Here is a 26,575-nt window from a genome sequence, read left to right as displayed (position 1 = left end):
TAAAAAGTTGATATAGAATCTAAATTATAAAACCTTAATTAAAAAGCCATTATAAGCTAACACATCAACATACGTACGTGACATTTATACAATTTGGCCGTGATCGTTGTAGATTCATGGCCCCCAGGCCTGCTGCCAAATCCAGGTCTTCGTGGCCTTACGGAAAGCCAATAGGGTGAGAGCAGTATGGACATCGGGGTGGGAGGGTGTTGATTCCACAGAGCTGGGGCTGCAACAGAGAAGGCCCTCCCCTGCAGCCTTGCCAACCTGCATTGCTTAGTCGACGGGACCTGGAGGAGGCCAACTCTGTGTGTTTTCTGGGAGGTATGCAGAATGAGATGATCCCATAAATAGTCTGGCCCTAGGCTCTGTAGGGCTTTTAGGTAATAACCAACACCTTGAATTGTGCCCGGAGACTAATAAGAAGCCAATGCAGCAAGGAGACAGATCTCATTGGCTGCCTTGAACATTATGGACTTCTTGCCTTCAGAAGTCTAGACCAAATTCTCATAATATTTATTTATTTATTTATTGTTAGAGTTGAAAGGGACCATGAAGGCCATCGAGTTCAACCCCCTGCCCAAGCAGGAACCCTATAGTACGCCAGTCAAGTGGCAGTTCAATCTTCTCTTTAAAATGTCCAGAGTGTTGGAGTTCACAACGTCCGCTGGTAGGTTGTTCCATTGGTTGATCGCTCTGACCGTCAGGAAGTTCCTCCTTATCTCCATGTTGAATCTCTCCTTGGTCAGCTTCCAGCCGTTGTTCCTTGTCTGGCCCTCTGGTGCCCTGGAGAATAAAGTGATCCCCTCCTCTCTGTGACATCCCCTCGTATACTTGTAGACTGCTATCATGTCCGCTCTGGCCCTCCTTTTCTCTAGGCTATCCATGCCCAGTTCCCTCAGTTTCTCTTCGTAAGTCTTGGTTTCCAATCCCTTAATCATCTTGGTTGCTCTTTTTTGCACCTTCTCCAGAGTTTCAATGTCTCTTTTGAAGTGTGGTGACCAGAACTGAATACAATTCTGGTCACCACACTTGAAAGGTTTTTGGTTCCGCATTTTTGGAAAGAAGGTAAAAGAAAAAGACAGCTTATCTCCCTCCCCTGTTGGGTATTTGACCTTATGTGGGTGTTATGATTTTGGCTGATTGTTGCTTTAGGTGATTTTGATGTTCTTCTAATTTATTTAGAACTTGGGAGGTTGGATTCCTGAATTTTCATAATAATGAATTATTGTAGGTTGGGTGTCCGGGAAGAGACGCAGATTCTTTTCAGTAAATCAGGAATAGGTCAATAAAGAATGGGCACAATTCAGAAGTGGGACTGGTCCCTTCATCCAGGAAACTGGGATCACATTGGCTTGTCCTCAGAGGAGAGGACCGCCTGGAACTGATGCATCCAAGGTCACTGATCCTGGACAGAGGGCATGGAAGGAAAGGTGTCCTGCCTGGCGCCTGTGGGTCTGTGCTTGGCCCGCCAGAGAGGAGCCATGGGTCTGCTGGAAAACAGCCAAATCCCATCAGGGATGCAAGCAGAATGGAGAAACAGCAAACAAACAGATTTGCTTGGTGCTCTGAACAAATAGATTCCCCGAAACGGGGAAATCTTGTTAGCAGAAGACAGCTGCTCTCTGACTGGGAAGGGGAGTTTCTCACGTCACTCAGAGGTCAGGAAAAGGGTTCCCCCCCCTAACCCCCGGAATATGCCCACTAGCCAGGTTCAAGCAAGCAAAATATGGATCCCTTGCCTGGGCAGAATTGAATTTTATCACTACAAGTTGAGAAGTATGGTTGATGCTTAAGACTATGAAGGTTGTTCTTTTGATGATAGATGTTTGGTAGAAGAGAAAGGAGATTGATGATAGACAGACAGACAGATGATAGATGGATAGATAGATAGATAGATAGATAGATAGATAGATAGATAGACAGACAGACAGACAGACAGACAGACAGATAGATAGACACATAGATACATAGATAGACACATAGATACACAGACAGACAGACAGATACTGTAGATAGATAGATAGATAGATAGATAGATAGATAGATAGATAGATAGATAGATAGATAGATAGATAGATAGATAGATAGATGGATGATAGGTAGGTAGGTAGGTAGATAGATACATAGATACATAGATACATAGATACATAGATACATACATAGACACATAGATAGATACACAGACAGAAAGACAGATACTGTAGATAGATAGATAGATAGATAGATAGATAGATAGAGAGAGAGAGAGAGAGAGAGATACATAGATACATACATAGATACATAGATACATAGATAGACACATAGATACACAGACAGACAGACAGATACTGTAGATAGATGGATGGATGGATGGATGGATGGATGGATGGATGGATGGATGGATGGATGGATGGATAGATGGATAGATAATAGATAGGATAGATGATAGACAGACAGCCAAGTTTTTATCCAAAATTTAAGAGAGGCATGTAGCACATACACTTTTTCAATTTCTCACTATATCCAAGCTGACAGGTCGAAAGAATAGGGGTGGCCTCACAGACAAAAAAGACGCCTAGTGAATTTTCACTGCAAGGGGTGAATTTTAGCCCATCTTTTCCAGGGCTTAGTTCAGCAATGTAATAACTATAAATACATTAATGTCCATATGCGCTGAAAATCCAGCCAGTTCTGACTGGTTTAATACTGAAGCAATCCATGGGAAAGCACATTGGTTGGACACAGCCATACCCTGGTCCTTTTCCTAGAGATGAAAGGAAGAAAGAAATGTCATCTTTTCGGTCATGACATAATGGTAAATATGGCATGGTTTGCATTATTTGTGCAGTGGTGTCATGTCATATATGATGTCTTTGTAGCTCATATTCAGTGTCTATGGAAATTCTCAGTCAACCAGGTCATAGTTGTCCCAAAGGTGCTTTTTCAAGAGGCAACTGGCAACTTTCTGCTTTTTTCTTTGAAGACGTTTTGTTTCTCATCCAAGCTCAGAGAGAAGAAGACTTCTTCAGTTGAAGAAGCTTCTTGGGTTGAGAAGCGAAACGTCTTCAAAGGTGGTGAACTCCCCAACTCTGGACACCTTCAAGAGGAGATTGGACTTCCATTTGGCTGGGGTGCTGTAGGGTTTCCTGCTCAGGCAGGGGGTTGGACTCGATGACCTAACGGTCCCTTTCAACTCTATTAATAAAATAAAATTAAAAAATTAAAAAAAAAACCAGAAAGTCAGTTGTATCTTGAAAAAGCAACTTTGGGACTCATACTCAATTAGTTGGGGGAAAGATCAAAAGCAACAGGAGAAAATATTATTTTCCTGAAAGAGTAGTAGATCCTTGGAACAAACTTCCAGCAGACGTGGTTGATAAATCCACAGTAACTGAATTTAAACATGCCTGGGATAAACATAGATCCATCCTAAGATAAAATACAGGAAATAGTATAAGGGCAGACTAGATGGATGATGAGGTCTTTTTCTGCCGTCAATCTTCTATGTTTCTTTGTTTCTATGTTTCTATGTTTCTATGTTTCTATGTTTCTATATTTCTATGTTTTTTGTTTCTATGTTTCTATGTTTCTATGCTTACATCTACCATTGTTGCGTATTCAATGTACATTTTATATATTAAAAACCTCTCATTTTTGATGATGATGATGTAGCCAAAATGGCATCATTCTGATATAACAGAAAAATAATAGGTTTAGGCCAGGAGTCGGCAACCTTAAACACTCAAAGAGCTATTTGGACCCGTTTCCCACAGAAAAGAAAACACCAGGAGCCACAAAACCCTTTTGATACCTGAGATTAAGATAACATCCCTGATATAATGCTTTACCTTTATGACATCTATTAAAAAAACCTATAGTATTTTGCATTTATGAAATCAATGATCTGCTGCTGAGAAAACACATTTTTATTTCTGCACGCAATAAAAAAGCTCAATAAATCACATACCGGCGGATGTTGCACAGTGGCGGTTATAATGCATATATACAAGGATATAATGGGAGAATTGATAGAAATTGTTGGCTCTTATTTTCAACAACAGAATACTGTACTTCTATTTGTAGGATCAGGGGTGAAGGACAACTATAAAAAGATTTTTTTGTGAAAGATTTGCAAACATTGTATAAGCTTATGTAATATTTTCTTCCAGAATGATAAAAAAGCAACTGGTTTTGGGGGGTCTTGAATTTATATTTGTTTAACATTAACTAAGGAGTTTCCTAAAAAAAAAACCCATTTAATTAGTACTAATAAATCTCAATGAGATGTTTAGCATTTTAATCTTGTTTTTGACAATTGCCTAATTCTTTTTGCACATTTGATGGAGATCATTACAGATTTTCTATTTTCTGATCCCAAACTTTTCAGAAATGAAATGTGTACTGTCAGAGGTTAGTCTTGATAATTCTCTGGAGCGCAAAAGGGAAGTCAACAACCTTTATAAACTTTATTCCATATTTTAACAAAGAGCAACATGTTGATCAACTTTGAGTCGGACATGTACGATGTGCTGGAGGAAAAAAAACCTTAGTTTATTGTTTTAAAAATATGTTTACATTAGGACAGCCAGGTTACAGCCCACATATTCAAAGTTTGTAGAAGGAGTATTAGAATTAAAAAGAAAAGAATTAGAACAATTCACAAAATTTAATAGTTTTCCTTTTATTTAAGAAAATTATTCAAGGAAAGTATTCAGTTGGATAAAAACTAAATGAGTGTTAAAATACTGTAAAATGCATTTGTATAAGAATTCTTAGAAATGACCCAAAAGGGGACTTTTTTCTGGTTTTATTTTTCTACATTTCATTTGCTTTAAAACAACCACCATCACCACCAAAAATGTAGAGTTGTGTTGTATGCTGTTATGTTTTTCTTCCTTTTGTTAGTTTATACTTTATAATAATATATTATTTTTAAAAAGAAAAAAATATGAAATACAGACACACACACACACCAGATTTCAAGATATGGGAGATTTCTTTTTAATTTTAAAATACATTAATTTTGTTATAGTATAGCTTATTGGTATTTGTAGGGAAAACGTAACTCCATTCTAATCCCAGGATAATTTAGAACATATTTTAAATAACTATTAATATGATTCAATAATTTGATAAGGACAGCAAATAAGCTTTTTTCAGGGAAGTATTCACAAGTCATATTTCAGATCATATAATAAAGCAATGATCATTACTCTTAATTCAATTTACAGAGTTTAAAAATCGTTGGTTTTGCTTGCGATACAATTCAGTACTTCGGATATCTTACTGTACCCTAAAACTAAGGGCTACACTTGGTGATTGTATTTGCTTGTATATTAATTCACTTATTTTGTACATTTTTAGCACAATTGTCTGTGCCCATCAAATATGGCCATAAATGGCCACATATACCGTCCTAATTAATATATAAGTCTTGCTTCCTTTTTATAGCCATTTAAGGGACTGGATTAAAAATATTTTTAAAAGCCAAATGTAATGAATACTGTTAAAGTTTAAATGTGTTTTTTTTAATCTCTTCAACAACTTTTTGAAGAAACTCTTCTCAATAGGCATTTGATTTATAATCTATTTGAAATCATATTGTTCATCTGACTTTTTTTCTTTTAAAAAAGATCTAAATTCTGGTAATTGAAAATTCTAAATATTGATCACATTGCGGCTATTAATATTATTGGGTTCAGTAAAAATAATTGATAATAGCTAAGTGATATAAATATACAGACTTTCAAAATACCAAAGAATTCCCAGTACAGTAGTAGGAATAATAGTAATATTAATAAGCTACTTTTTGTACAGATAATTACAGATAATTTTCATACATATAATAGAACTCTTATATTTCTCTTTTCAAAGCTCTACAAAGTACATTAAGTGTTGTATTAAGTAACTTTTCTCTTTAATTTATCTTCAGTCTTTAATTATTTTCTTTTTATCTATATAAATATACAATACGTACACAATACTGTGTATGTATATACAATACATGCACAATACTTGTATTTGCAATCTCAGTACTGTCAAGTATTTACCTTTTACATGGATTTGTTGCTAAATGAATCATAGACAGGAAGTCTTATTTGTCTTTTAAATGAATTGCAATTTCAAAAATACTTACATGTGGAAAAAAGAGAACAGAGTGTTCCAAATCCAGCTTTACTAAGCAAACTGGTCTATCTATCTGTCTATGTCTCTCTCTCTCTCTTAAGAATTCTAGAAAAATGTCGGTTTTAGATTTATTTATATAAATACATTGAAAAGAATGGGTCTCACAATAGTGATAGTAATTGTAAAAAATGTATTACAAAATTGTATTTTGGGACAAGATACTCTAGGCATTCTAGTTTACTATAAGTATAGACCACTTGATATTTTATTCATTGGAATTTATGATTGTTAAAGATTTCACCAAACTTTCTCTAGTCTGCTCAAAATTTATTTTATTTTATTTATTTATTGGATTTGAATGCCGCCCCTCTCCGTGGACTCGTGTTATGAGTGCTTGCAAAAGTCATTTCTCATCCACTGGGTGAGCAGTGTGGTCGGGCGGTAGGAAAAGCAAGTAGGATGCTTGGCTGCATAGCTAGAGGTATAACAAGCAGGAAGAGGGAGATTGTGATCCCCTTATATAGAGCGCTGGTGAGACCACATTTGGAGTACTGTGTTCAGTTCTGGAGACCTCACCTACAAAAAGATATTGACAAAATTGAACGGGTCCAAAGACAGGCTACAAGAATGGTGGAAGGTCTTAAGCATAAAACGTATCAGGAAAGACTTCATGAACTCAATCTGTATAGTCTGGAGGACAGAAGGAAAAGGGGGGACATGATCGAAACATTTAAATATGTTAAAGGGTTAAATGAGGTCCAGGAGGGAAGTGTTTTTAATAGGAAAGTGAACACAAGAACAAGGGGACACAATCTGAGGTTAGTTGGGGGAAAGATCAAAGGCAACATGAGAAAATATTATTTTACTGAAAGAGTAGTAGATCCTTGGAACAAACTTCCAGCAGACGTGGTTGGTAAATCCACAGTAACTGAATTTAAACATGCCTGGGATAAACATATATCCATTGTAAGATAAAATACAGGAAATAGTATAAGGGCAGACTAGATGGACCATGAGGTCTTTTTCTGCCGTCAGTCTTCTATGTTTCTAGGTTTCTATCCATTGAACTTTCTTTTTCCCCCTAGAAAATAAATGGAAGTTTTATGTTGAAGTTTTTCACGATATCCAGAGAAGAAAACACTAATTTTAAGAATGTAATTCAGAAAATAAATTCAAAAATAAGCTGTAAATTATGCAATATAAATGTCTACATAGTTAACTCAATCTCCCTGCATTCAGCAGAATCAATTTCCAAGAAAATGTGGACCTGCATAGAATTTTATGGTGATAATGAATAGAATAGAATAGAATTTTATTGGCCAAGTGTGATTGGACACACAAGGAATTTGTCTTGGTGCATATCCTTTTACTTGGTGCATTTACCTATTACTTTAATAGTGATAATGAAATTTAACCATCACAACTTTTCAGTTTAAATTGAAATTCAATCTATATGTAAATTTGATGTAATTCCTTATAATTATCCACTCAAACATTTATTATAATTTGAGCCAACTAGCCAACGAATCTCTACTTAAAAGAACTCTAGTATTCTTTACCAGAATATAACTCTGAGACCAAGCACCTAACTGACAATACTTCCAATCCAGTGGGGACATTTTAACTCCCTGGAACATTCTACTATTTACCACAATATAGCAAAAAGAACAGGCAAAACCAGGTTTTATTATGAAGTAGCATTAATTAAAAGCATTAACTCCATTTACTCCTAGATTAAAGCGAGACTCACACTTCATGTGTTAACTAATTCTTCATTTCTGTGTTGTACTTTTTCTAATGGTCCTTTTTAGTAATCCCTCCTTCACAAATCTTTTTTCCTTTTCTCCCACTTAAAAAGCCAGTTTTATGTCTAGTCTTTTTTTTTTAAGATTGTGGTCTGTGCAACTATTAAAATGATCTGTGATCCACAATAACTTAGGTGATCAAGAAATGTAACAATAATAGCAACAACAGGGTTGGAAGGGACCTTCCTTGGAGGTTTCTAGGAAACCCTACACTACTTCAGACATCTTCTTAAAAACTTCCAGTGTTGGAGCATTCACAACTTCTTGTGGCAAGCTGTTCCACTGGTTCATTGTGATGTACTTTTTAAAAGATCAGTTAATTCATCGCCTGATCAACACATATTTAAATGATTGCATCTGACTTAATCCAAAAGAGCCAGGGTGGCACAGCAGGTAGAGTGCTGTACTACAGGCCACTGAAGCTGATTGTAGATCTGTAGGTTAGCGGTTCAAATCTCATCACCGGCTCAAGGTTGACTCAGCCTTCCATCCTTCCGAGGTGGGTAAAATGAGGACCCGGATTGTGGGGGCAATAGCTGGCTCTGTTAAAAAGTGCTATTGCTAACATGTTGTAAGCTGCCCTGAGTTTAAAGAGAAGGACAGCATAAAAATTGAGTACATAAATAAATAAATAAACTCCTGTATATCTCTGATAAAAGACAGGTATGTTCTGACCTATTGAGTATTGAATCCAGGTTGAATTAGAACCCGTGGAAGTCAAGACCAGGGGAAGAGCCTTCTCCGTGGTGGCTCCGACCCTCTGGAACCAGCTCCCCCCAGATATTAGGATTGCCCCCACCCTCCTTGCCTTTCGGAAACTCCTTAAAACCCACCTCTGCCATCAGGCATGGGGGAATTGAAACATCTCCCCCTTGCCCATGTAGTTTCTGTGTATGATTCAACTGTTTTTTTATATATTGGGGTTTCTTTTGGATGTTTTAACCTAAAACTGTAATTTAGATGGCTAAATATTAGATTTGTTACTATGCATTGTTTTTTACCATTGTTGTGAGCCGCCCCGAGTCTACGGAGAGGGGCGGCATATAAATCCAATTAATCTAATCTAATCTAGATCTGTTTTCAAAACTCTTCTGCAAATTCCCAAACTTCCCAAAGTTGGGACATCATCTCTTTCTCTGCTGACGTTTCTTCACGGGTTCTTCACATCTGTTTTGCTGACTGGCAGGAGACACGTTGCAAAACGTGGTGAAGGAACGGCTTGTTTCACATCTTGGTTTCCTTATTTTGGATGTGTGCTGATTTGACTGTTTTATTTTTGAATCTCAGCGAAGAAAATGACAGTAAATCTACTGCAATAGTTAGGAAAATCCCAGAAAAGATTAAAGATGGAGCAGAATATACTACCAGTAATAGTTTCTTAACACCGGCCTTGGTTTATTCAGTTTTCTGCACATATAGATGGAACTGACCCAAGGATGTTACGTCAGTTGGGAAATTTGTCTCATTTTCCAGTAGGTCTGAGAGATGTATGTTACCGTTCAAATGTGATAAGTTCTATTGACTTATTTGCTGGCCGTTATCTTTCTTGGAACACAGATCATTGGCTGATCCCAACTAGGGGAGGGATCCTGTGGTCCTTAAAAGTTGCTCCTCTGCTCACTTGCCCACAAAGCAATCTTGGTTTATCCCAGAGAGAGAACGAACAAGGTAGATTTTTATTTAAAAAAATAATAATCGAAGAACACAGCCGTGCTCAAGAAAGAAAGATGAAACTTCAAGTTCTCTGCCTGCTCTTCGTTTTACTTACTGCTGCTACCAGAAACACCTGCGCATTCACCATTCAGGTAAGGACAAAATGGTTAATATTGTGCAAAGATTGGCTTTAACTTATGTTATGACTGTAACTTGTTGCGTATATCCTAAGATTTTTATTAATATTGCTTCTTCATTGCTTATTTGACCCCTATGACAATCATTAAGTGTCGTACCACATGATTCTTGACAAATGTATATTTTATTTTATGTACGCTGAGAGCATATGCACCAAGACAAATTCCTTGTGTGTCCAATCACACTTGGCCAATAAAATTCTATTCTATTCTATTCTATTCTTTTCAATTTCTTGAACGTTTTCTTCCCCTGCTGAAGTAGCTGCTGTTTCGCCCCTTTCACTGTGGCTTCAGTTTTAATATCTTCTCAATATCTTCTCATTATCTCCTTTGGCTTCCTTACCTGGGCTTGAGCTTCTTCTTCTTTTTTTAAATATATTTTTTAAAAAGACAAACAAGGACATACAACATTAAACGCTCAAGGAGCTGCCATTACTCCGCTTATCTTAGACGTCTACTACAAAAAGCAAAAACCTAACTGTGATCAGATCAATACAGAAATAGCACACATTTATATTAAATCCTTGTTGAATTTAACTCTATATTCTTATGTTAATTAAATTTCATTATCTATAAAATACTTATTCAAAAAATATAGAAACATAGAAACAGAAGTCTGATGGCAGAAAAAGACCTCATGGTCCATCTAGTCTGCCCTTATACTATTTTCTGTGTTTTATCTTAGGATGGATCTATGTTTATCCCAGGCATGTTTAAATTCAGTGACTGTGGATTTATCTACCACGTCTGCTGGAAGTTTGCTCCAAGGATCTACTACTCTTTCAGTCAAATAATATTTTCTCATGTTGGTTTTGATCTTTCCCCCAACTAACCTCAGATTGTGTCCCCTTGTTCTTGTGTTCACTTTCCTATTAAAAACACTTCCCTCCTGGACCTTATTTAACCCTTTAATATATTTAAATGTTTCGATCATGTCCCCCCTTTTCCTTCTGTCCTCCAGACTATACAGATTGAGTTCATTAAGTCTTTCCTGATACGTTTTATGCTTAAGACCTTCCACCATTCTTGTAGCCCGTCTTTGGACCCCTTCAATTTTGTCAATATCTTTTTGTAGGTGAGGTCTCCAGAACTGAACACAGTATTCCAAATGTGGTCTCACTAGCATTCTATATAGCGGGATCATAATCTCCCTCTTCTTGCTTGTTATACCTCTAGCTATGCAGCCAAGCATCCTACTTGCTTTCCCTACCGCCTGACTGCACTATAATATAATGAATAGCACATCTAACTTTATCATACTCTAAACATTTTAAAACTGTTTTACTCTATCTTATAAAATTTCAAAACAATAAGCTCAAATGGTTCAAATGGGCTTGAGCTTCTTTCTGGTCAATTAAAGCTGTGTTTTCCCGTTCTCCGCTTTTCTCTGACTTTCCATCCTTTTGTAAACTTGCTGGCAGTCCTTGTTCCCTCCTCTGAGAAAGCCTATGGAAAGCAATATCTCTGGAGATCTTCCTCTAGTATTTATAAGAAGCCAAGAAGGCTGAAGGCTGCTGTAGAGAGGAGGGTTGTAATAAAACTCAGGATGTTTACATCTCTCAGATGCCTCATAATTAATGGACTACCCTTCTAGTGATTCATGGATAATCATTCTAAGTTTTTTCAAAAGCAGAAAGGGGTAGAGGAAGATGCATCTGGTCCCAGTGACTTCTAAAAGAGTTTTGGAGTTGCAGTATTGGGCCAAAATTGGGGAACATTGATTTTTATGACTTCAGTTGATTGTGGAGGCCACCAGATGATTTTGGGGGTCATCACGTAGGGTGGGAGGAAAGATACCATCTTCCACATAGTTATAGCGATAGCATTTAGACTTATATACCATTTCACAATGCTTGACAATGCTCTCTAAGCGGTTTAGATCAAGGCTGGACAGTCTGCAGTTTAATTTCAAAATCTTTCAGACTATTTGTCTGTGATATATCTATTTCTAAGGAGATCAAGAAAAGAGGGAAGGCTAAAAGAAGGTTCCTTCCTTCTTTCTTTCTTTTTTCTTTCCTTCCTTTCTTCCTATTTCTTTCTTTCTTTCTTTCTCCCTTCCTTCCCTTCCTTCCTTCCTTCCTTCTTCACCCTGTCCCATTGCTGATTCAAATTCTTCTAGGGGAATGTGACCCTACACCTTGCTTCATCTTCAACTCACAAAAACTTGACAAAGTCGCACGACATACAATGTCTAAACAAAGTGATTTTAGGTTCATAATCTAAGAGAGTGGCTCATTCTCCAACAGGAAGCTGAACCACAAGCCAGCCAACTTCATTTTAGCTGAGTCTACGATATTCTGCGAACGTATTTTGAAATTTTCTTTTCCTCTTTGAAAATAGAAGACTTGAAAGAAGTGTTTTTGTTTTCTCTTTGTTACAGAGGGATGTCCAGAAAGACTCAGCCAGTTTGGATAACTACAAAACAGAAGCCATGGGACTGCAGGTAAGGCCACAGTAATGCTTGTAATATTCCATAAGCGAGCAGAATGGAGAAGGCATATTATTATTATTATTATTATTATTATTATTATTATTATTATTATTATTATTATTATTATTAATTGGATTTGTATGCCGCCCCTCTCCGGAGACTCGGGGCAGCTAACAGCAATAACAAGACAGTATACAATAATCCAATACTAAAAACAATTAAAAACCCATTATTATAAAAACCAAACATACATACAGACATACCATGCATAAAATTGTAACGGCCTAGGGGGAAAGAGTATCTCAGTTCCCCCATGCCTGGCGGCAGAGGTGGGTTTTAAGTAGCTTACAAAAGGCAAGGAGGGTGGGGGCAATTCTAATCTCTGGGGGGAGTTGGTTCCAGAGGGCCGGGGCCACCACAGAGAAGGCTCTTCCCCTGGGTCCCGCCAAGCGGCACCTAGCTATATGTGCAATTCATTCAAAATACAAATTTGCAGTCGTACGTTCTGAACTTTGCAACTATAGGGAGACGCAAATAAAAGTCCCAGTTGCAACTTCTGTTCTACTTTTGTTTTGGTTTCTTTCATAATTATAGATCTTAAAAAATATATCCAAATCCAATAAGATTAATCTAGACCAGTGATGGCTAACCTATGGCATGGGTGCCACAGGTGGCAAGTGAAGCCATATCTGCTGGCACTCAAGATGTTGCCCTACCTCAGCTCCAATGTGCATGTGTATGTCAGCCAGGTGATTTTTGGCTCGCACAGAGGCTATGGGAGGCCATTCTTGGCTTCCAGAGAGCCTCCAGGAGGATGGGGGAGGGTGTTTTTACTCTCATGTCATCCCTTGTCTTTCTTTTCATTATACTAGATGTACCCAATTCTAGCAACCCTTCTTCGTATGTTTTAGCTTTCAGTCCTCTAGTTGTCAACTAGGTGTGATTTTGAAGTTCATAGGTTTTTTTCCTGAAGGATATGGTCTTCTTCAAAGTACCATTTCCCAGTCACTTATGCCCTCAACACCTCGAGGCTTGACTACTGTAATGCTCTCTACATGGGGCTACCTTTAAAAAGTGTTTGGAAACTTCAGGTCGTGCAGAATGCAGCTGCGAGAGCAATCGTGGGCTTCCCCAAATATGCCCATGTTACACCAACACTCCGCAGTCTGCATTGGTTGCCGATCAGTTTCCGGTCACAAATTCAAAAGTGTTGGTTATGACCTATAAAGCCCTTCATGGCACTGGACTAGATTATCTCAGGGCCCGCCTTCTGCTGCACAAATGCCAGCGACCAGTTAGGTCCCACAGAGTGGGTCTTCTCCGGGTCCCGTCAACTAAACAATGTCGCTTGGCGGGACCCAGGGGAAGAGCCTCCTCTGTGGCGGCCCCGGCCCTCTGGAACCAACTCCCCCCAGAGATTAAAATTGCCCCCACCCTCCTCACCTTTCGTAAGCTTCTTAAAACCCACTTCTACCACCAGGCATGGGGGAACTGAGATACTCTTTCCCCTTAGGCCTTTACAATTTTATGCATGGTATGTCTGTATGTATGTTTGATTTTTATAATAAGGGGTTTTAAACTGTTTTAATATTGGATTGTTATATGCTGTTTTTATTACTGTTGTTAGCCGCCCCGAGTCTACAGAGAGGGGCGGCATACAAATCCAATAAATAAGTAAGTAAGTAAGTAAGTAAGTAAGTAAGTAAGTAAGTAAGTAAGTAATTAAGTAAGTAAGTAAGTAAGTAAGTAAGTAAGTAAGAAAATAAATAAGTAAATAAGTAAATAAATAAATAAATGAATGAATGAATAAATAAATAAGTAAATAAGTAAGTAAGTAAGAAAGAAAATAAATAAATAAATAAATGAATAAATAAGTAAGTAAATAAGTAAGTAAGTAAGAAAGAAAATAAATAAATAAATGAATGAATGAATAAACAAACAAACAGACAAACAAACAAACTAGTGTTTAAGGCTTGGCAGTTAGGAGACACCCATTGCTTGGCTGATCTTCTACTCAAGCCTGTATCAAGCCTTGATTAGAAATGTTCAAATCAGGTGTCAAGAAAAATTAAATAAGAAGAAAAGGGATCGATTGGCAGCCATTTGCCACAGCTACTGGTAGCTAATTCTACGTTCTAGTTACGTTCCATTCTGGTCTCATTGTAAACCCTCCTTCTGAAATCCAAACGTGTTGCGTACCCAGAGAGCAAATTCTTTTTATTTCTCTCCACAGGCATTGCTAGGAAGAGCCAAGCGCCACGTCAGCCACATTGCTCTCTGTAGATATTGCTGGGACTGTTGCGGAAACAAGGGTTTTGGCTACTGCTGTCACACATGAAGAAGACAACGTCCACGAGAGATGACAACTCTGCTATGGAGATGACCCTCTCCTTGGTAGAAACGACCACCTCCCAAAAACACACCTCCTCACATTGGTCTCCAGGTCTCCTGACACATTCTCCTTATTTATTAGTTCGACAATATTTGGTGTTTTTGTTTTGCTTGATGTATTTGTCAGTTCTTGAGAATTAAACGTATTTTTATCTCATATGTGCGCTTATGGATTTGTGATGCTCTACCTCTGGGTGATATTTTCCTGGCTAAGATCTTGCCTTCCCAAACATGGCAAACCACAAATCACTTGATTATCCTTGGTCTTAAGGGTTGCAATGAACAGAAATGCATTTTTTAAAAATCCATATACTGTATTTTTTGGAGTACAGTGATACCTTGTCTTACGAACTTAATTGGTTCCAGGACGAGGTTCGTAAGGTGAAAAGTTTGTAAGACGAAACAATGTTTCCCATAGGAATCAATGGAAAAGTGATTAATGCGTGCAAGCCCAAAATTCACCCCTTTTGCTAACCAAAGCGCCCATTTTCGTGCTGGTGGGATTCCCCTGAGGCTCCCCTCCATGGGAAACCCCACCTCCGGACTTCCGTTGCCAGCAAAGCGCCCGTTTTTGAGATGCTGGAATTCCCCTGCTGGGATTCCCCTGCAGCATCGCAAAAGCGTGGAAGACCGGAGGTAGGGTTTCCCATGGAGGGGAGCCTCAGGGGAATCCCACCAGTGCGAAAAACGGCGCTTCGACCTGGCAATGGAAGTCAGCAGGTTTGTAAGCTGAAAATAGTTCGGAAGAAGAGGCAAAAAAAATCTTAAACCCTGGGTTCGTATCTCGAAAAGTTTGTATGACGAGGGGTTCGTAAGATGAGGTATCACTGTATAAGACATATCGGAGTATAAGATGCACCGAGTCTACAGAGAGGGGCGGCATACAAATCCAATAAATTATTATTATTATTATTATTATTATTATTATTATTATTATTATTATTATTATTATTATTTATTTTGGGGAGAAAAATAGGGAAAAGAATCTGCCTACTAGGTATTCATCTGGCTAGTGTCCTTAGTCTGGTCAGCTTCAGTACATTATTTTATCCCCTGGTTAGGGCTTAAAAAACCTTATTTGGAACAAGAAACAATGAAAAAAAGCCTGCAAAAACTTAGGGCTGGACAAAACCTAATTCAGAGGGAATAACAATGAAAAAAAGTCTGCAAAGACTTAGGGCTAGAAAAAAAATTATTCAGACGGAGTAGCAATGAAAAAGACTGCAAGCCAGGAAGAGTGTTATCGTTTCATTAGGGCTGGTGGGAAAAAACTTCAAAAAAGCTGCATTTAGAGTATAAGACACACCCAAATTTTCAGCTTCTTTGGGGAGGGTGGAGATGCATCTTATACTCTGAAAAATACGGTAATTTTGAATCAAGCCATGGAATACACTCAGCCGACAAGGATATACTGTAGGCCCTCTACCTTATCTATTCCTTTTTGTCCTGCAACTCTGCTTTAAACATCTGCATGTAAGGCAAATGCGGTGCAGATTTTATGTGTCGTGTAGGATCAATTAGCTCTTCAAGACCTAGGGACCCCGAGAGGTGAGGGTCATCACCTAAGATCGGCATTTTTAAAACTGGAATAATGATGCAATCATCCATGAAAATCTCCAGAGGATTTCCCCCACCATCTCCAAATCCAGACAGAAAAAGCATCAGGAATATACGTTAAGTACAAAAATTTATATTTTTGGTACCTGCGAGTCAAGTCCACTAATTCATTTGGTTCAGAACAGAAGGAACGTTTTTGAGTTTCGGAAGACAAAAAAGAAGAAAGTTGTAGTAGTGGTGAAAGAGTTACAATTTCCTAAGTTTCAACAAGTACACCCTGTAGCTACTTTGGGTGATCAATAATATTTTCCCCAGGAAGATGACAGGAAAGGAGCTAATGTTATCAATATTTCCATTAAAGCCTTGGGAATTCAGCCCTAATCAGGCAACATGCCTTTTCTTTCAAATACTGGTTAGTCCTCACTTAACAACCATACCTGGGACATGTAATGACAGCTATGGTAACAACAGTAGTAATTAGCACCCATTGCTATGGTTAAGTGACTTTCCTATGGTTATTATGCGCAATGAAATGTGAACGCCATTGAGTTCCTGCTGGCTCCCCCATTGATTTACGTGTAACCTGTGGGCATGTTGCGAAATCCAGAACTTAAAGGACTAGTCACTAGTCCCACTTATCAAGTGCGCTTGTAACTTCACATAGTCACTGAAGGAGTCATTAAGTGAGGACTACTTCTAGCAAGAAGGTTCCTGGTAGCAAGGAGAATTTACAACAACAATAATACTCCCCGGGGACTTTAAAGAGATATTCCTTGATAAAAGGATTCACACAAATGTCTTCGTTTCAATATTCTAATTGCAGTTTGGACCGGGAGTCATTGCTCACAGTCACTCATGCCCTCATCACCTCGAGGCTCGACTACTGTAACGCTCTCTACATGGGGCTACCTTTGAAAAGTGTTCGGAAACTTCAGATCGTGCAGAATGCAGCTGCGAGAGCAATTATGGGCTTCTCTAAGTATGCCCATATTACTCCAACACGCCGCAGTCTGCATTGGTTGCCGATCAGTTTCCGGTCACAATTCAAAGTGTTGGTTATGACCTATAAAGCCCTTCATGGCACCGGACCAGAATACCTTCGGGACCGCCTTCTGCCGCACGAATCCCAGCGACCGGTTCGGTCCCACAGAGTTGGCCTTCTCCGGGTCCCGTCGACTAAACAATGCCGTCTGGCGGGACCCAGGGGAAGAGCCTTCTCTGTGGCGGCTCTGACCCTCTGGAACCAGCTCCCCCCTGAGATTAGGATTGCCCCCACCCTCCTTGCCTTTCGCAAACTCCTTAAAACCCACCTCTGCCGTCAGGCATGGGGGAACTGAAACATCTCCCCCTTGCCCATGTTGTTTTGGTGTTAGATTGATTGTGTGCTTGTTTTTTTAATATTCTGGGGTTGTTTTTTTATGAATTTTTTAGCTTAAATTGTAATTGGATTGGTGGGTATTGGATTTGTTATTATGTATTGTTTTTACCTTGTTGTGAGCCGCCCTGAGTTTGCGGAGAGGGGCGGCATATAAATCAAATAAATCTAATCTAATCTATACTTTGTGAGGTCTTCTACCTAATCACTGTCTGCGGAGGAGATGCTGGTTGGGTGTGAGTCCCAAGAGAGTCCACAACCATGTTGCTGGATTATACCTTCCCCACAATTCTAACCTATGACCATGTTGGTTAGACTTCTGGGAGTTGTAGTTCAGAGGTATTTGTGAAAGGGTCAGAGGTTCCCCCCCATGCATTTAGCAAGGGTAGCATAAGCACTTGTTACACAGGAGCTCTCAAGATCTTTTGCCCATGTTGGATCAGATGTTGGAGTAGAGTTGATCCGAGTCAAAAGGAAACTGCCAGTCGCTTATCCCAAAATATCCAGTGTTCCTTTCTGTTGGTACATTCTCATATTCTTCTGGCATCTCCATATTCTCATAGGCTTTGCAGGTGCTTAATTCCTTTAAAAATGTAGAAGAAACCAAAGGAAAGTCTTGAGTTCAAATGACTTAGTAAAAATAATTAAACTTCATGTTTTAAGGGCTTCACACAATCTGCAAGGGTCTGCAGGAAGGAATGATGGCAAATTCTGAAATATTGTCTCATATACCACAACACTTGGACCCCAATAGGAAAGGCCAAGGTTTGCATCGTGGTGTTGTGGTAATGATGCAAATCTTTGCTCATTTTTGTATCATTCCTGTTCGTACTAGACTCCTGTGGAAGAGGGATTAAACCAACATTTATTCTTTGAGTAAATTTTGAGTACAACGTAGCTGTAAAAGCTTATAATTTCAAACCATCGTTTGTGACAATACTAGGATTGGTCCACAAAGTAAATGCCAAAGCAAACAAATGATTTGGATGACGTATTGTTAGATTAACAAATCTCTTTAGACTGTTGGCAAACTTTTAGGCTTTCACAAATAATTAGATTTTGTGCACCCTCCTGCTTAAGAGCACCGTGTTGCTGATTTCAGGTTATGTTGGGATGGTGATGATGTGATAGTCTCCATAAACATTTTTCAAAACTGGAAACATTAAGATGTGTAAACTTTAATTCCCCAAGTGCATTTATTTACTTTGTCGTCTTTAAGAACTGCCCATGGAGTGGTGTGGTGGTCTAGAGGTGGAACGTTAGGGGGGGGGGGGTCGTTAATGAAGCTGATGATGTTGATTTAAGAACTGCCCATCTCCCTATCTTACAAGTTAGCAAAATTCTGGGAGTTGAACCCTGCACATCTTCATAGAAACATAGAAGTCCGACGGCAGAAAAAGACCTCATGGTCCATCTAGTCTGCCCTTATACTATTTTCTGTGTTTTATCTTAGGATGGATATATGTTTATCCCAGGCTTGTTTAAATTCAGTTACTGTGGATTTATCTACCACGTCTGCTGGAAGTTTGTTCCAAGGATCTACTACTCTTTCAGTAAAATAATATTTTCTCATGTTGCTTTTGATCTTTCCCCCAACTAACTTCAGATTGTGTCCCCTTGTTCTTGTGTTCACTTTCCTATTAAAGTGAACACAAGTTGTTCCCAAATTTGAAAAACACAGATCTACATATGGAGAAGAAGGATGGGAACCCCTGGATCAATTCACCAAGAGTTTGCCACCTGAATCCCTGCAGATGTTGCTGAACTTTCATCATTGACTATGGTGTCTTGGGGTTCTGGGAAAGTCCACCTATCTGGATACCATTCTGTAACTTAACAGGTATGGTTGGGGACTTCCCAGGAGAATCCGTGGAGAACATCGAGAGGCAGGAGGACTTAAATAAAGCTCCGCTGTTTCTGGCTCCAGATGGCACTAGATATGTTGTGGCTCCTGCCAGATACCTTAGACAGCTGGAATCAGCAAGCCACTGAAAGGCATTTGCTCTTATATGGTGCCGTGCGCTTCCTTCCCCCGTTTTGTACGGCAAGTACAAAAGAATACCATCCACTGAAAGATTTTGCCCTTGTGGCTCAGGAGAGGTGGAGACTGAGGGACACATGCTCCTGAGATACTCCTTTTATACAGACATTAGGAAAAAACATATTTTACCACTAATTGCAAGGTATCCTGGCCACTCGGACATTACCTATCTCCAGTGGCTGCTTAAAGATGAACAGGCCATAATTGCAGCACAGGGGCCCAGATTCTGTGCAGCAGCAGTGGGGATTCGTCGCAAATATGGGCCTTCATCATAGCGAGCTATGTACATCTCTTGTATATTTACAATGGGTCAATTTGGGTTGCTCAGCCAAAAGTCATGAATTGTGCAAGTCATTTGTCTCCAGATGTCCAAGAACCTCAACACCTAGCATGTCTATGTTGACCAACTTTGGATGGTCAACGAACTGTTGTAAGTCAAGGACTTCAACACCTAGCACGTCTATGTTGACTTGGGTGACGACCAACTTTGGATGGTCAACGAACTGTTGTAAGTCAAAGACTTCAACACCTAGCACATCTATATTGACTTGGGTGACGACCAACTTTGGATGGTCAATGAACTGTTGTAAGTCAAGGACTTCAACACCTAGCACGTCTATGTTGACTTGAGTGACGACCAACTTTGGATGGTCAACGAACTGTTGTAAGTCAAGGACTTCAACACCTAGCACGTCTATGTTGACTTGGGTGACGACCAACTTTGGATGGTCAACGAACTGTTGTAAGTCAAGGACTTCAACACCTAGCACGTCTATGTTGACTTGGGTGACGACCAACTTTGGATGGTCAACGAACTGTTGTAAGTCAAGGACATCAACACCTAGCATGTCTATGTTGACTTGGGTGACGACCAACTTTGGATGGTCAATGAACTGTTGTAAGTCAAGGACTACATTTATCACCCAAGAATCTGCTACTATGATCAAAGAGATACTAAAATGTCTAGATTCTAAGAATCTGAAACAGTTCTTGGATGTTCTGTTCTTCTGTTTTTTTCTTGGTTTTTTGAAAAATTATTATTAATATTATATTGATGGTCTTTGTAATAAAGGTCTATATATATATAACAGGTATGGTTGGGGATTTCCCAGGAGAATCCGTGGCCACCTAGATGTTGTTGGATTGTCCCTCCCTATAACTCTAACCTATGGCTGTGTTGGTTGGGCTTCTGGGAGTTGTAGTTCAAGGGTATTTGTAAGTGGGTCAGTGGTTACTCCATGCACCTAGCAAGTGTTATGTAAGCACTTGTTTCACAGGAGAATGCTGCTATTCTCAGTTGCCCCAAGATTGCTTCATACATTATCAGCAGCTTGGCTTCCTGGAACATTGGGTTTGTTGCAGGTGTTGAGTTGCTCCTCTTCGTTATCTTTAGATGGCTTTTTTGTGTTAAGGTAAATAATTTCTTCTCCATTGCCATGTATCCGGGGATTTTCTACTTGTTCTTCCTCTTGTTCCTCTTGTTTCTTCTCCTTTTTCCGACTGGAAAGGTAGAAGGAAATGACAATCATTATCAGACTCAATAGTGTCAACCCCTAACCCCTGTTGTGGTTAGCTCTGCCCCAGTTCCTGCCCCAAGGACTGTGGATGTGGGGGAGACATCCACATGCTGCAGGCCTGTTTTGCCCCCAGTGGAATCTGCTGATGAAGGCTCCTCTGACCAAGAAGACATGAGTGACAGGGAGGAGGAGAGTGGGGCAGACAGCTCAGAAGGAGATCAATTATCTAGCTCCTCCTTGGATTCAGAACAAGAGTTAATGATACAGCCACGCATGCGGAGAGTGATGCATAGGCAGCAACAACTGAGAGATTATTATCAAAGAAAACGAGGCCACCTGTGGTTGGGTGGGGCTGTGGTCATTAGTGAGGCTGCTATAAATAGCAGCCTGTGGGTTTGGCCATTGTGGAGGATTATCTGATCGTTGTATTTCGTGCCTGCTTTGCTGACTTTGACCTTTTGTGTGCTGATTTTCCCCCGCTTTGAAACTAAACCAGAGCAAAGTGTGTTTCACTTTGTGAAAGAAGAAGGACTGTGAATTGCCTCACAGCTGCAAGCTAAGTATCACAGAACTGATACGGGACTTGTACAAATTACCAGTTTGTTTGGAGATGAGTGCTCTTTGCTATACCAAAAGAGGGCTTAGTTTATGTGACTTTTCATTATAAAGAACATTGTTTTGAATTTTCAAATGTGTGTGTGTGTCTGAAATTTGTACCTGTGAATTTTTGGGAGAAGTCTACCAGAGAGCCCGACAGAACAACCCCCAGCATTTCTCCCTTAGACTATCCACGATTGACCTCTCCAGGTTCCTAAGAGGTCAGTAAGGGGTGTATATAAGTGCACTAGTGAGCCTTTCGTCCCCTGTCCAATTGTCTCTCCTTTATCTTTTCTTCCTTTCATATCTCTTCTCCTCTATTTTTGTATCTTTTCTTCTATCCTTTTGTTTATATATATTACTACATGTCTATTCTCTTCAATATGTATTGTGTATCGGACAAAATAAATAAATAAAAATAAATAAATAATAAGATAAAAGACAACGAAGGATAAATATATCTAGCCAAATATGGCAGGTAAAAACATTCCTGAGAAGATCAGTAGCAAAAGTACAGGTGGAAAAACCAGTAAAAAAGATGGACAAACTTTTGGAAAATTATCTTAAAATTTGAAGGCACAAACTAGATAAATCGAAAGCAACTTTGGGTTGGTTTGATTGAGTCCGTTTCTCCATGAAGCGACTTATAGCATTTTGTACCAAAACAGAATATCACAGAGGGAAGGGATCTTGGAGATCTTCAAGTCCTGTGGTGGCAAACCTATGGCACGTGTGCCGCAAATAGCACATGGAGCCATATCTGTAATGCTCTCTACATGGGGCTACCATTGAAGAATGTTCGGAAACTTCAAATCGTGCAGAATGCAGCTGCGAGAGCAATCATGGGCTTCCCCAAATATGCCCATGTTACTCCAACACTCCGCAGTCTGCATTGGTTGCCGATCAGTTTCCGGTCACAATTCAAAGTGTTGGTTATGACCTATAAAGCCCTTCATGGCACTGGACCAGATTATCTCCGGGACCGCCTTCTGCCGCACGAATCCCAGTGACCAGTTAGGTCCCACAGAGTTGGTCTTCTCCGGGTCCCGTCGACTAAACAATGCCGTCTGGCGGGACCCAGGAGGAGAGCCTTCTCTGTGGCGGCCCCGACCCTCTGGAATCAGCTCCCCCTGGAGATTAGGATTGCCCCCACCCTCCTCGCCTTTTGTAAACTCCTCAAAACCCATCTTTGTTGTCAAGCGTGGGGGAACTGAGACATCTTCCCCTTGCCTATGTAGTTTCTGTGCACAACATGACTGTGTGTATGTTCTTATTTACTGGGTTTTTTAAAGATTTTTTATATGTATAATTGCTATTTTAGATTTTAATTATTAGATTTGTCTCTATGTACCATTTTTTATCACTGTTGTGAGCCGCCCCAAGTCTACGGAGAGGGGCGGCATACAAATCTAATAAATACAAATACAAATATCGCGGGCACACGAGCTCAGGACCGGCATGTCAGCTGATTTTCAGACCTTCTGGGTCCACTAGGAGTCGGGAAACAACCTGTTTTCAGCCCCTGGAGGGCGTGGGGAAGGCCCGTTTTTAAAATTCGTCCCAACCTCTCTAGAGCATTAGTTCTCAACCTTTCTAATGCCGCGAACCCTTAATACAGTTCCTCATGTTGTGGTGACCCCCAACCATAAGTCTGGTGCCAATTCTCCCAACAGAGCTTTAAGCTGATTGGCAGGAAGTGCATAGGGACACCCCCATTGTAAACACCTGATTGGTTGGATTGTAAAAATACGTTCCAAGACGTCAGAATAAAAGCTTTCCTTTTCTTTTCCCATGATCTTAGCCGACCCCTGCGAAATGGTTGTTCGACCCCCAAAGGGGTCCTGACCCCCAGGTTGAGAACTACTAGTTTATATGGATATAATTATTTGATGTATGGTGGAGAAAAATTTAAAAAAATGTTTTTTTTAAAGAATATGTTGCAGTTCAGGTGTCAGGGTTCCAAATAACAACCCCAACGAAAGAAAATTCAGAGGCTTGAATATCCTCAAAGTTGCATTTTATTAGAGATGTCATATTAGCACATCAAAGAAAACCTGATTGTCTTTTCTCATGGTCTTAGGCGACCCCTATTTCATTTCATTTTATTGGATTGGTATGCCGCCCCTCTCCGTAGACTCGGGGTGGCTAACAACAGTGGTAAAAACAACATGCGACAATCCAATACTAAAGAAGCTAAAAACCCTTATTTTAAAACCAATCATACATACAAACGTACCATGCATAAATTGTAGAAGCCTAGGGGGAAAGAATATCTTAATTCCCCCATGCCTGACGACAGAGGTGGGTTTTAAGAAGCTTGCGAAAGGCAAGAAGGGTGGGGGCTATTCTAATCTCTGGGGGGAGTTGGTTCCAGAGGTCCGGTGCCGTCACAGAGAAGGCTCTTTATTTATTTATTTATTTATTTATTATTTAGATTTGTATGCCGCCCCTCTCCGTGAACTCGGGAGGGGCGGCATACAAATCTAAATAATAAATAAATAATAAATAAATAAATAAATAAATAAATAAATAAATAAATAACTAGATAAATAAAGAGCCTTCTCTGTGATGGCACCGGCCCTCTGGAACCAACTCCCCCCAGAGATTAGAATAGCCCCCACCCTTCTTGCCTTGCGGCTCAAAACAGGCATAAACAAATCGTACAAATCCAAATAGTTTCAAATAAATTTAAATATTTTTAAAAAGTTTAAAAAAGAACCCCGATATACTAACAAGCACACACACAAAAATACCATACATAAATTGTACGTGCCCGGGGGAGATGTTTCAGTTCCCCCATGCCTGACGACAAAGGTGGGTTTTAAGAACTTTACGGAAGGCAGGGAGAGTAGGGGCAGTTCTAATCTCCGGGGGGAGTTGGTTCCAGAGAGTCGGGGCCGCCACAGAGAAGGCTCTTCCCCTGGGTCCCGCCAAACGACATTGTTTAGTTGACGGGCCCCGGAGAAGGCCAACTCTGTGGGACCTAATTGGTCGTGGGATTCATGCGGCAGAAGACGGTCCTGGAGATAACCTGGTCCGATGCCATGAAGGGCTTTATAGGTCATAACCAACACTTTGAATTGTGACCAGAAACTGATCGGCAACCAATGCAGACTGCGGAGTGTTGGTGTGACATGTTGGTGTGAAACCATTGTTCGATCTTCAAAGGGGTCCCGACTACCAGGTTGAGAACCACTGCTCTAGAGCCTTTCTAGGAGCCTTGGGTGGGGGAAAATGGTCTTCCAACCCTCCCACCCCCAGGCTCCTTCGGAGGCTGGAAATGTTCCATTTCCAAACTTGAAACAGAAGCCATTTCTGACCTCCAGAGGGCCTCCAGGGGTGGGGGAGGCCATTTTTGTCCTCCCCAGGCTCGTAGAAAGGCTCTGGAGCTTGGGGAGAACAAAAAAAACCCAGAACCTCCGGTTGAGCCAGGGTGGCGCAGCAAGTAGAGTGCTGTACTGCAGGCCACTGATGCTGACTGTAGATCTGAAGGTCAGCGGTTCAAATCTCATCACCGGCTCAAGGTTGACTCAGCCTTCCATCCTTCCGAGGTGGGTAAAATGAGGACCCGGATTGTGGGGGCAATAGCCTAGCTCTGTTAAAAAAGTGCTATTGCTAACATGTTGTAAGCCGCCCTGAGTCTAAGGAGAAGGGCGGCATAAAAATCGAATAAATAAATAAGTCAGGAAATGGACCACTTTCTGCCTGCAAAGGTGATGTGAAGAAGCCCATTTTCGCCCTTTCCAGGCTCCTAGAAAGATTCTGAAGCTTGGGGAGAGCGAAAAACAGCCGTGTCGCCTGTTGCTTGAAGGAAACCTTTGCCTGAAGGACTGAGAATCTTCATTGAGGGATTCGATCGATCCTTTAGGTTTCTTACCTGCTTGCTATCACTTTGTAAACCAAAATCCCCAGCAAGGTGAAGACGACGACCCCGGCAATAGCTCCGCCCAATCCGATGAGCAAAAGGGTGAGGTCCCCTGCAAAAAGAGACACACTGGCAAGGAAGTGGTCGAAACAGGGAGTGTGGGGTCAGACGTACCTTAAACAACCAGAAATGATGTTTGCACATCTTTCCCTATCGAGTGCCTATCTATGGTACAGTGGGTTGGACTGCACACTTTCTGGTAGAGCTACCAACAATGACATCGCTATGTGGCATCCTTGAATCCCTGGGCAGATCCTCTAGTTCTAGTGTTTCTCAACCTTGGCAAATTTAAGACGTGTGATCTTCAGCTCCCGGTATGATAGCTAGGGAATTCGGGGAGTTGAAAGTCTTAAAAGTGACCAAGTTTGAGAAATGCTGTTCTATCCTTGTGAAAACGATTATGAGTATTTTTCAAGGCAGAATTGCAAATAGGAGAGGGAGAGAGAGGGAAGGAGAGAGGGAGGGAGAGAGGGGGGAAGAAGGAGAGAGAAGAGAGAGAAGGAGAGAGGGAAGAAGAGGGAGAGGGAAGGAGAGAGGGAGAGAGAGGGAAGGAGAGGGAGAGAGAGGGAAGGAGAGAGGGAGGGAGAGGGGGGAAGAAGGAGAGAGAAGAGAGAGAAGGAGAGAGGGAAGGAGAGGGGGAGAGAGGAAAGGAGATAGGGGGAGAGGGAGGGACAGGGGGGAAGAAGGAGAGAGGAGAGAGGGAAGGAGAGAGGGAAGGAGAGAGGGAAGGAGAGGGAGAGAGGGAAGGAGAGAGGGAGAGAGGGAGGGAGAGATGGGGGAAGAAGGAGAGAGAAGAGAGAGAAGGAGAGAGGGAAGGAGAGGGAGAGAGAGGGAAGGAGAGAGGGGGAGAGGGAGGGAGAGGGGGAAGAAGGAGAGAGAAGGAGAGAGAGAAGGAGAGAGGGAAGGAGAGAGAGAGAGAGGGAAGGAGTGAAGGAAGTGAAGGGAGGGGGAGGGAGAGAGAAAGAGGGAGGGGGAGAG

General features: G+C 40.5%; 2 protein-coding genes across 5 annotated transcripts in view; one reads left to right on the top strand and one right to left on the bottom strand.

Moving 5' to 3' along the window:
- Positions 1–9,475: 9,475 nt before the first annotated feature.
- Positions 9,476–14,742, top strand: LOC139174375 (hepcidin-1-like). The gene is made up of 3 exons (XM_070764692.1): positions 9,476–9,718; positions 12,144–12,206; positions 14,428–14,742. Exons 1-3 carry the CDS (start codon positions 9,641–9,643, stop codon positions 14,530–14,532), a joined length of 246 nt encoding a protein of 81 aa, XP_070620793.1. The 5' UTR covers positions 9,476–9,640; the 3' UTR covers positions 14,533–14,742.
- Positions 14,743–16,259: 1,517 nt separating this feature from the next.
- The window catches only part of LOC139173975 (B-cell receptor CD22-like), a 34,584-nt gene continuing 24,268 nt past the window's right edge, over positions 16,260–26,575 (bottom strand). For all 4 annotated transcript variants that reach the window (XM_070763954.1, XM_070763953.1, XM_070763955.1 and 1 more), the window contains 3 exons: positions 25,550–25,649; positions 20,878–21,058; positions 16,260–18,100 (listed from right to left, as the gene is read on the bottom strand). In XM_070763954.1, the coding sequence (XP_070620055.1) occupies positions 17,957–18,100; positions 20,878–21,058; positions 25,550–25,649 (425 nt within the window). In that variant the 3' untranslated portion in view covers positions 16,260–17,956. The remainder of the gene's footprint in view (positions 18,101–20,877; positions 21,059–25,549; positions 25,650–26,575) is intronic.

The sequence above is a fragment of the Erythrolamprus reginae genome, chromosome 11 (genome assembly GCF_031021105.1).
Source record: "Erythrolamprus reginae isolate rEryReg1 chromosome 11, rEryReg1.hap1, whole genome shotgun sequence".
Taxonomy (NCBI): Eukaryota; Metazoa; Chordata; class Lepidosauria; order Squamata; family Dipsadidae; genus Erythrolamprus; species Erythrolamprus reginae.
This window is presented reverse-complemented; position numbering and strand designations above follow the sequence as displayed.

Excerpts from the sequence above, each read along its gene's own strand:
- LOC139174375 (XM_070764692.1), top strand. The coding sequence starts at position 9,641 with ATGAAACTTCAAGTTCTCTGCCTGCTCTTCGTTTTACTTACTGCTGCT. Across the intron at positions 9,719-12,143 it reads CCTGCGCATTCACCATTCAG|AGGGATGTCCAGAAAGACTC; the intron begins GTAAGGACAAAA and ends TCTTTGTTACAG. Across the intron at positions 12,207-14,427 it reads CAGAAGCCATGGGACTGCAG|GCATTGCTAGGAAGAGCCAA; the intron begins GTAAGGCCACAG and ends TTCTCTCCACAG.